Raw genomic sequence first — 11476 nt, forward strand, 5'->3', positions numbered from 1 at the left:
GAACTATAAACTAAAAAGAAAAGCCATGTGCTACACACCTAATATACACTGGTGGAACAGGGACAGGATAAATGCAGTAAGGAGAGAGGGGACAAGTGGGAGACATAGCAGCCTAGTGATTGTGATGTTCCATTCTGCAGATGTGATGAAAACCCCTTACCCTGAGGGAAGGGACTATTTCTTGACTAGCCCCCAATTCTGCTTCTTGGGAGGGCATCCTTAGGCAATTGTTCTGTTTGAAGCTGCGAAGATTTAAGGGTTGTTGTTGCAGCATAACCTAATTTGTCCTGACTGATATGGAGATTGGAATCTAGAGGGAGGTGTTGCATACTACAAAAAAACGAAAACAAAAAACCCTAATATGTATGACAATAACATGTGGAGGGCAGCAAAGAAATCTTATTGGAGGCTGGAAGGATGGCAACCCATGTCATATAGTAGCAAAGTATTTGGTAAAACTGTTGCCTGCAGTAACTTAGAAGTCATACTTTAATAATCTACCTAATAAACTAGGAGAAAGCATCAGAGAACAGAATTTTAGCAGCAGGAATTGTATACAGTTGGTTGCATTGACAAAGCACTGCAGGATGAGTTCAGAAGAGAACTGGCCAGCTTGCAAGTAGCCATAGGGATCCAGAGAGACTATGGAAATCATACGGGTTCACAGAAGCAACTGCTTCTCATCCCTAAGTGGGAAAAGATAAAATGGAGAAATGTTTGGAGTGACAAAAGTCACTCAAATGACAATTCAAACTCCAGTGACAATTCAAACTCAGCTTTGTAGGGAGGGTGACCAACCGTCCGGGTTTGCCCAGAAGTGTCTGAGTTTTAACACTGAAAGTCCTGCAACCCTGCCAGGCACAGGGACAGTTGCTTACCCTACTCATAAGAAAGATCAAAACAACGGTATGGCCATCATATCTTTGTTAAAACCTCTGAGTAGTTTAAATTGTTTTACAGCCAAGACCTCATTAAGGCTGTGGCACCCAGTAAACCATTTCAATTAAGCTAAACTGCTAGAGGGAAGAGATATGGGAACATATGTATATGTATAACTGATTCACTTCGTTGTAAAGCAGAAACTAACACACCATTGTAAAGCAATTATACGCCAATAAAGATGTTAAAAAAAAAAAAAGCTAAACTGCTTGGGGAAGAGACTTCAGATGCAGCTCTCCAACTGAAAGATCAAAATGCCCCAAAGTAATTGGGGAGGCATGAGAATGAGAAAAGACATCAAATTTAAGAAATATGTCTAGAAAAGGGCAGCTACTGTCACATGACACTGCCTGAAATCAGAGATAAACAGCCAACTATATTTTTGAGAGTACTCTGTTACCAACACAAGTCACATAAGCCCAGCCAACCACAAAAGACCAGGGAGTACAATCTTATCATGTGCCCAGAAGGTGGGAAGCTGGAAATATTTGTAAACAGCACTAATGACTACCATAGTGCAATAAATAAAAGTGATGCCCAAACCACTGGTTTCTAGGGTAGTGGCACTTAAGCTTAAGAACACTCAGGAAGTAAAACTGACTTAGCAGAGGACACCATGCACCATTCTTACCCTTTGGCAAAAGTAAATCAAACTCACCATAAACAAAATGATGTGTACACCAACACGAGTGTGTAAATTACCACAGGCAGAGGAGGGAATGTGCTTCAACATGGGGTAGGGATGGAGGGGGGAGTGAATTGAAGGAAAAAAAAAAAAAAAGACCTCCATTTTTATGGAAAGGCCAAGTTGCTAGGTTTGGGAGAGCAGAAACAATCATCTGTGAGGTCCAGACATTTCACCAGCTGACCTGGAGAACAATCAGAACTGAGTAGTCAGTCTGGTGGATAAGAACATAGACAAAAAAGCCATGGCCTACTGGACTGATAGTCTTCTTTTCTCCAGAGACTGAAGGTGAGGGGCTGGAAGAAATGATCATTTTTCTTTTTCTTTAGATATGGACAGTCAAGAGAGAACTATAATGACCTTGGCCTAGGCTCAGAAAACTGGTTAATACAGGGCAGACCCAAGCACGCCTGCTTCCAAGTTCAGAGGTTTATTTACCTTGTATTTTTTTTGTTTGGTTTGGTCTTTTGGTTTTTCTGGCCACACCATGCGGCATGTGGGATCTTAGTTCCCCGACCAGGGATCGAACCCACGATCCCTGCACTGGGAGCACAGAGCCTTAACCACTGGACCACCAGGGAAATCCCTACTTTATATTTTAAACAAAGCATTTTATGTACTTTCCTGCTCCAAAGTTTTAAGATGTGAAACCTCAGATCTGCGAATTAAGACCCTTCCCTACCACTAATTTCCAGGGCAGAAGTCAACAAGACACATTGTAGAAATATACATTCAACTTTATTTCAGTAGAAAAATTTATTTAAGCCACACGGTGGCCGAAATGCCCATGTCCTGAGCAGGTGCTGTCATCCCACTGGCCTCTTCAGACCAGTACACACACACATACACGCTATGTTGGAGAAGTGACTTAAAAATGTAAAACAATGAGAACGGGACATAGAACACTCCACCTTCCCCCTTCCTATAGCCAACCCACACATCTCTTCAACTGTTATCCGCACACAGAGGAGCTCTCATGGAAGAGAAACTGAACACCAAATAAACTGACCATAAGACACCCACGCCCAAAGGAACTCTTGGCAGATGCTTAGAAAGTAGGGTTGAAAATAACACGATCTCCCAACAGCTGAAGTTGCAGCACAAGTCCCCATCTAAGAGAAGACAGAGCCATGCTGCCAAGGACAGCAAAGCATATGGCGGACTGGGGAGAAGAGTGAGATCACTCCATTCCACAGCCACAGGCGACCCACTCATATCTGTGTATTAAACAGGCTTTTTCCAGAGCAACGAGCATGCAGGTGGAGAGGCCCTTCAAGGGCCTAGTAACAGTTAGTTCTCTGATAACACTGATGCTGAGCTTGCCTACCCAGGAACTGGTACAGCTGTACGTATTTAGGCCAGTGTTCCAAGGTTACAGCCGGTGGAGGGAGGTCTTATCACACCCCTCTGGATGGATGGTCTGGAAGGCCCTTGGGGACTCTGTGTTGGCCAGTTGACCTCTGGTGGTCCAGGAGCTCCCAGGGGATGGGCTCTCCAGTAAGCCCCCCAGGGACTCCATCAGTCTAACGAAGATGGAGAGCAGGGTCAGCACCACACCTAAGAGATAGAGGTTCAACATATGCTTCATGGCTCAAAGGATCCCACTCCTTTGTAGAGCAGTAGAGCTGCCTTCTGCTTCTGGAAGGCCTCTGGATCCTGAGGAAAGACAGTGAGGTTAATCTCCAGCCTTTCGGGATATGCGGGCCTCTGACCTTGACCCTGGAGCTAAGCAGGAGGCTCAGCCAGCCACGGGGACAAGGACCACAGCAGAATCTCCAAGTATATTTACACTGTAAACTCCATGGCTGGGAACTAGTCTAGCTTCTTGGACTAATTCAAGAGCATTCCTTAAAACTTTTACTTCTCCTGTCGGGTATGCACAATCGCTGTTCCACAGTCCACTGACCAGAAACCTTCCTGAAGTAACGTTTTGCTGAGGGTGGGCGGAGGGGGGAATATAAGACGCCCTTGAGAAAGCAAAAGCAACCTGCCTTGAAGTCTCCCTCACACCTCAGTCAGGTTCGAGTTAACCATAAACTTTTTTAAAGTCAAAATAACTCTAAGAGAGTCAAATCTATCAACTTCACCCACTTAACAAGTACACCTTGAATACCCACAACGTGTGAGGCACCTTGGAAGGTACTAAGGCCACCGGAAGAGGCCCTGCAGACACGAACCCGGCCCTCATGCGCTTTACAGTCCAGGGGCGACAGGCAAGAAAACAGGCAGTTACTACAACAACCCGCCAAGGGCTGTGACAGTAAGGAGATGCTAAGGGTGTTCTGGGAGGGCACGGCATGGGGGCCTAACCCTACGCTACGAGAAAGCAGGGCTGGGCGGCTAAGTGGGGCCCCGGGTGGCGGCGAAGCGATGGGGGACGCCCCCGGCAGCGTAGTCCCAGGCGGGGATTGCCAGGCGGCGCGCGGCGCAAGCAGCCTAGGGGATGGGGGCGGGCAGCCGGGAAGCCCACAGGGCCGCTCACCTCCAGGAGAAAGAGCCGTGAGTGGCCCGGTCGCTGTAATATCTGGCAGTAAGGAGTCGGAAGGAAAGTCGGCCAACCAGCAGCGCGAGATGACAACCCAAAAGCCTCTCCGAAGACAAAAGCTCAGGCGGCAGCGAAGCGCACAACAGGACGCACACCACGCACTTATATCCGCGGTGCGGCCCAAAGCCAGCGCACGCGCACTGGAGCCCTGACTCACGCAAGACCGCCGCCCCGGCCCTAGGCGAGGGCGGGCTGGGGTCCGGGGCGGTTCTTTGTGCTTGTGGTCTGGGCTGCTTCGAAAAATAACACGTCCTGCGGCTCTGAGTCATTGAGGTGGACTAGGCGTGTGGGTTAACTTGACTGTCTTTTCTTGCTGCAGGAAACTTTTGAAGGAATTAGAAAGGTCATTCTTCCCTCATACCAAGTCGGTGGAAAATACACCTGAGACGCCCCAATCCAAGGGCCCGCATATTGCATGGGATGAAGTCCGGGCGGCGGGGGATGGGTTCTTCACCGGAGATTTCAGCAAAGCACAGATTGTCAGAGGGCCTCAGACCCCCGCCCTACCCTCTGCTCCCAGTTTTCTCCATTCCAGGGACTGAAAAACTGACTTTGTTTCACTTCCTAGAGGTACCAGGATTCCAGACGCCACCACCTCAGCCTCCAAATCCTGAGGTTTAATTTGCCATTGATATCTCTGGAATGGTGAGACCTTTTTACAACATAAATTGCTTTTTCTATGAGTTTGTCACATTAAGAAAATGTGAAGTACTTACCTGGCCCTGGTGTCTGCGCTTAATTGCATGTGGCTGAGTGCGTCCCTTTGCACGCACTGAGTCTCAGTTTCCTCGTCTAAAATGTGGCCACTAAATGAAGTTTGAGAATGCTTTGCGATTGAACCAAAGAGCTAGGAGGTCACAGTCCAACTTTATGCCCAGATTTGGGTGCTGGGAAGCCATGTTAAGCACCACCCTCCCAGCCCAAGAAATGTCGATGTTCTGTCGTGAGAGCACCCAATGGCGGATCTCGGGAAATAGAGTGCTGGGGACACGCTGGGAGTGGGGAGGCCCCTGGGGAGGAACGTCCACGCGGAAGGCTGTCGGTGGTTTCATTGCCTTCCTCCTGGGTAGGAGGAGAGGAGAGGGCCAAAGCTCGGGGGCTGGTGACTCTAGCAGGTCCACTGAGCTCTAGGACTGTCGGTTCCGCGTGCCTGGACTGGACGAGTTACAATCCAGGAGCTCCCTCGTCTCTGCGGGCTCTGCGGAAGAGGGACTCAACGGGTCGGGAAGAGCCAAATCCCGGCTGCGACCTTTAACCTACTTTCCTGGCTCAGTCGGCTGTCAGAGGAGGAGGGGCTAGAAAGGCTGCCGGGAAGGGGGAACTTTGGAGATGGAGACGTGCAGGCAGGCAGGCACTTTGAAATTAACTTTTCTGCTCAGCCCGCAGGAATTTTTGGCTCTTCATTGTACTAGAGTTTCGTCTCTTTTTTCGCTGGACTCAGTGGCTCTTCTCTTGCACTGTCATTTAGGAGAGGCTCCAGCTCTGAAATCACATTACCCGGTGTCCCCCACCCTTGCTAGTTAGGGGCCTTGGGCGAATCCTTTAACCTTTAGGTACTTTAGTTTCCTTAGTTGTTATATGGGATAATAACAGTCCTCACCTGGAAATTAAATGAGTTAATCGACATAAAGCACTGAGAATGGTGCCTGGCACATAGAAAACATTGTGTATGTGTTAAAATTATCTGTATCCTCTACTGCAAAACTCCCAGTGAGGGACTTTGCTCACAGTAGACTATGTTCAGTGAGTGAAAACAGGAATTCCACAATAACCCTTTGGGCTCTGCTTATTGGGAGCTCTAAAATTTTATTTTCACATAACTCAAAGGAAGAGATGGGAACCTCTCCAACAATTCCCTCCCCCATATTCACTGCCATTGTCTAAACATCATGCCAGATGGAAACAACCAGAGTTTGGGTGAATATAGCCCAGTGCTTTCCCATCTATCAACTACAAATACTATTGACCATCATCTCTGGGTAGGTATCGGGCCTACCTATATCAAGATTCTTGTCCTGTCTCCACCACCTTGGCCAGGTTAATTAATCCCTTTGAGCCTTAGTCTCCTAATCTGTAAAATGGGGGAAATAATATACAAAACAGAGTTGTGAGGATTTGAAATAATGCATGTAAAGTATGTGTCACATAGTAGATGATTAATAAATATTAGCTCTTGCTTTACTAAAAAGTATAAAGGCAGGTTCTTAACCTAAAATAAGCTTGTCACCTGGTTGGGTAAACAAGACCTAAGAAAGATAACTAGCAACCCAAGTCATGGTAGGGTAGTGGTTAGAAATTAGTCCGACTTGAGTTTGAATCCTGCTCTGCAATTTGCTAAGTATTGTCCTTGGGCTCTGCTTGCCTCGGTTTCTTCATTTATAAAATGGGAGTAGTAATAGTTCTTACCTACTAAGATTGTTATGAAGATTAGCTTAAATAATGGATGTAAAGTACTTAGTGTAGATTAGGGCAAGATAAGTGGTAGTTATTAATCTTATTAGTTTCTAAGGTGGACTGTTATAGATGTACTGCAGTGCTTGGGAGCCCAAAAATGGAGGAAGAGAGAGAACTGGCTGGTTGAGAAAAATGAAGTAAGAACATAATTAGGGTGGCAATGCTTTGCTTGGGGATCTGGAATTTTAATATTCCTCATGACTGAATGGAACGGTGGAAACAAAACAAGCATTCTCCAAGTAACAGACATGCTAAGCATTTTGCTAAATACAGCACATAAATTATTTAAGTTAATTTTCATAACAACCCTATGAGGTAGGTATTATTACCTCCTTTCTTTATGTGCTAACCATGCTTTTTCCACCAAAAGGAAAAGAGACTTCTCTCTAGCTAGTCTTTTATTCATCCTTCATATCTCAATTCAAACATGTTTCCTCTGGGAACACTTTGCTGACCTTCAGACTCTTGCTACAGGCTCCATTAGCATGATATACATTTCACTCACTGTTTGTTACCTTACTCTTAGTTGTGTTAATGTCTGCTACCCTTCAAGAACCTGAAAACATCAATGCAAGGAGTATCTGGTCTGATTTTGTTTTCATTCCATCCTAGCACCTAGCACCACGTTGGAGGCTTTCAATAAATATTTGTTGGTAGAAGGAATAAATGAACAAATGATTATCTTGCCCAGCATCTTCAGGGAGTCCCCACTGTTCCACCAAAGAAGGGTGGATAGAGCTCCAAGACAAACCTGCTTCAGGGTCTACCTCCTACTTGGGAACTGCTAACCAAGGAAAGCTCCATATGAGGTGTGTCCTTATCCCCAAGCCCCTCAAAAGAAGTGATTCAATAGTTGGCTAACACAGGAGTACATACTAAGAATACATTAGCTTCAGAAATTTGATCTTATGATTCTGGGTCCATTTAAAGAACATGTGCCCACATTGCTGATGAGTATAAATTGGTACACTCTCTATGGAAATCAATTTGGCAATACCTATAAAAATAAAAGAATGCACATGCCCTTTAATCTAGAATTCCACTTCTAGGAATGATCATTACAGGCAACTCCTGCATGTGAAGAATAGAATATGAGGCAGCCATTGCAGCACTTTTTGTAATAACAAAAGATTGGGGGAAAAAAATAGACCAGCGAGCTTATCAGTAGGGGACTGGTTAAGTCTATGACCAGTAGCAGAATTGCACATTCATACAATGGGTTACCATGAAGCCAGCAAAAAAGAATAAGTAGTTTTGCACGTTTGAACATGATTTCCACAAAATTAAATGGATAAAGCAAGTGTATACTGGGTGTAGAGTATGCTACAGTTTGTGTTAAAACAAACACAAGATAGGATGTATAAAATGAGATACCACCTCCTACCCACTAGGATGGCAGAAAATAAAATTACAAGTGTTGATGAGGATGTGGAGAATATTGGAAACTTATACATTGCTCTTGGGAATGTAAAATGGTGCAGCTGCTGCTGAAAACAATTTGACAGATCCTCAAAAAGTTAAACATAGAGTTACCGTATGAGCCATCAATTCCACTGCTAAGTATATACCCAAGAGAATTGAAGATATGGGTTTACACAAAAACCTGTACACAAGTGTTCATAGCAGCATTATTCATAACAGTTAAAAAATGGAAGCAACCCAAATGTACATCAACTGATGAATGGGTAAATAAAATGTGGTACAATGGAATATTATTTAGCCATAAAAATGAAGTATTAATACATGCTAAAATATGGAGGAACCTTGAAAATGTTATGCTACGTGAAGAAGTCAGACACAAAAGGACACATATTGCACGATTCCATATACATGAAATGTCCAGAATAGGCAAATCCATAGAAACAGAAAGTAGATTAGTGGTTGCCAGGGACTGGAGGGAGAGGGGAATGGGGAGTGACAGCTTTTTGGGGATGATGAAAATGTTCTAAAATTAGACAATGGTGATGGTTACACAACTCTGTAAACCACTGAATTGCACACTTTAAAAGGGTGAATTTTGGCATGTGAATTACATCTGAATAATAGGTGTTATTCTTTAAAAAAGAAGGACAAATTAAAGACATCTTCACAGACTCAGATACAGAGAACAAAGTAGTGGTTACCAGTGGTGTGTGTGTGTGTGCAGTATAGGGGTTGGGGAGTGGGAGGTACAAACTGTTGGGTGTAAGATAGGCTCAAGTATGTATTGTACAATACGGGGAATATAGCCAATATTTTGCAATAACTGTAAATGGTACGTACCTTTTTTTTTAGCTTTTTATTTTATGTTGGAGTATAGCCTATTAACAATGTTGTGATAGTTTCAGGTGCACAGCAAAGGGACCCAGCCATACATATGCATGTATCCATTCTCAGAAAGTAACTTTTAATGTGTAAAATTATTTAAAAAGATATCTTCAGATGACAAACAAAAACAGAATTAACCATTATAGAGCCTTTAAAATTTATTTATTTATTTATTTATTTAGGGCTCGCCACACATCTTGTGGGATCTTAGTTCGCACCTTCACAGGGAAACGTGGAGTCCTAACCACTGGACCACCAGGGAATTCGCTATAGACCCTTATTAGGGAAACTTTTGAAGCATGTACCTAAGAAGAAAACTGAACCTTAGAAGGAAATAGATGCAAGAAAATGTGAGTAGTCATTTAGAAAACATATGAATAAATCTAAACAAATAATGACTACTTAAAACCATTTTTAATGATAATGATTACTTTGGCAAAATAAAACCAGCAAGATGAACTAAAAAAAAAATAAAACAGTAAAGGTTTAAGATAGGACTGGTGAGCAGAGAAAGTTGAGCATGTCTTCTTATATAAGAGAAAGATAGATGTTGATTAATTTTAGACCTTTGAAGTCTTTATTAAAATGTTAAGCGTGGCTTTTCCTCAACCTTCCCTTCCTGAACAATTCAGTCTTCAAGCCATTGGGTAGAATAGAGCAGGTGTCTTGCAGTAAAGAGAAGGACCATGACCCAGGGTGGAAAGTCTCTCTCATTTTCTGCTGTATACTCAGTGTCTAAAACATCATTCGATGTATATCTGTTGAATGCATGGACTCACTCTCTCCCTCCCTTCTGGACCCCGTCAAATGTCATTTCTCAGGGAGGGCTTCCTAATCACCCTACACAAAGCAACAGCCCTCACCCTCTCCATCTCCCTGACTCTGCTTCATTTGTTCTTCATAGTACTCAACACCACCAAACCTATTTTATATTTCCTAGTTAATTGTCTATCTTCCCTCACTAGAAGGTAGCTCCTTGAGGACAAGGACTTGGACTGTTTTGTCAGTTAATATATACTTAAACCCAGAGCAGTGTCTGGCATATAGTAGGTGTTCAATAAATATTTATTGAATGAATGAATAATAATATTTGTATATCAGATATTTGACATTTTAAAAAAAGAACAGCTGCTCAACGATGGGTTCTATTTATTTGTATTTATTGTTCATCAACATTTTAACAATGATCATTTCTGGGTGATATGGTTATGGGCTTCTTTTTTCTTTTTTTTCCTCAAATTTTCTCCCATATGCAACTGTTATTTATACCATTAGAAGAAAAATTTTAACTTACTAACATTTTGTAAATTAATTGCTTATGCAGCATTGTGACAATGACACATATGCAATGAGGGGAAAACAGCTGAGTGAGTTTGGATGGGGAAATCAGGGCAAGAGCCCCGGGAGCTGTGGGAAGTGGGAGGGCATGGGAGGGCTATGGCAGTGCAGAGCACCAGAGCAGGGTGCCCATGGAGGGGAGAGCCAGCCCTGAAACATGGGCAGAGGGCACCCGAGGCAAACAGTGGCTTCTTCACACCCATCTAGGCCAGGGATCTCAATTCTGAGTCTGATTCCGGCACTAACTACCCACTGACCTGGGGCAAGTCACTTCACCAGGCCTCAGTTTCCTCTTCTGTGAAATGCAGGACTAAGGGAAATGAGCTATCTCTACGTCTTTCTACCTCACAGGTTTGTGGTTCCAGAACCTGCACTCAGAGGCTGCAGCCTGGATAGTGTGTGTGTATGTGTGTGTGTTATAGAGAGAGAGAGAGAGTCCTGAAGGCACAATAGACCTCTGTCCCCAATCTGAATTTGGGAAATGCTGGATGAACCATTCACAGTAGGAAAAACAGTATTTAAAACTATAGGACTTCCCTGGTGGCGCAGTGGTTAAGAATCCACCTGCTAATGCAGGGGACATGGGTTCAAGCCCTGGTCTGGGAAGATCCCACATGCCACAGAGCAACTAAGCCCAAGCATACAACTACTGAGCCTGCACTCTGGAGCCCACGAGCCACAACTACTGAGCCTGCAAGCCACAACTACTGAAGCCTGCATGCCTAGAGCCCATGCTCCACAACAAGAGAAGCCACCACAGTGAGAAGCCCGGGCACTGCAACGAAGAGTAGCCCCTGCTCGCCACAACTAGAGAGAGCCCGCGCACAGCAATGAAGACCCAATGCAGCCAAAAATAAATAAATAAATAATAGAATTTATTAAATAAGTAAATGAATAAAGCTATAGGACTTCCCTGGTGGTGCAGTGGTTAAGAATCCGCCTGGCAATGCAGGGATGCTGGTTCAATCCCTGGTCTGGGAAGATCCCAGATACCACGGAGCAGCTAAGCCTGTGCGCCAGAACTACTGAGCCCACGTGCTACAACTACTGAAGCCTGCGCACCTAGAGTCCATGCTTCGCAACAAGACAAGCCACCGCAGTGAGAAACCTGCACACTGCAAGGTAGAGTAGCCCCTGCTTGCCCCAACTAGAGAAAGCCTGCACACAGCAACGAAGACCCAATGCCGCCCAAAAAATAAATAAACAAA

General features: G+C 44.3%; 1 protein-coding gene and 1 long non-coding RNA gene across 3 annotated transcripts in view; one reads left to right on the top strand and one right to left on the bottom strand.

Moving 5' to 3' along the window:
• Positions 1-4280, bottom strand: HILPDA (hypoxia inducible lipid droplet associated). The gene is given in 3 exon segments (XM_024127061.3): positions 1-3062; positions 3065-3280; positions 4107-4280. Coding segments are annotated over 2 exon segments (189 nt in total). The 5' UTR covers positions 3213-3280; positions 4107-4280; the 3' UTR covers positions 1-3021.
• LOC114486282 (uncharacterized) overlaps positions 3288-11476 on the top strand; it is a 25899-nt gene continuing 17710 nt past the window's right edge. Inside the window, exons 1-2 of one of the 2 annotated variants that reach the window (XR_003679739.1) lie at positions 3288-3884; positions 4738-4814. This is a non-coding gene — a long non-coding RNA (uncharacterized lncRNA). Of the gene's footprint in view, positions 3885-4383; positions 4513-4737; positions 4815-11476 lie in introns of those variants that run through there. The other variant, XR_003679738.2, reaches the window with a different exon arrangement.

Source organism: Physeter macrocephalus, chromosome 5 (assembly GCF_002837175.3).
Source record: "Physeter macrocephalus isolate SW-GA chromosome 5, ASM283717v5, whole genome shotgun sequence".
NCBI lineage: Eukaryota > Metazoa > Chordata > Mammalia > Artiodactyla > Physeteridae > Physeter > Physeter macrocephalus.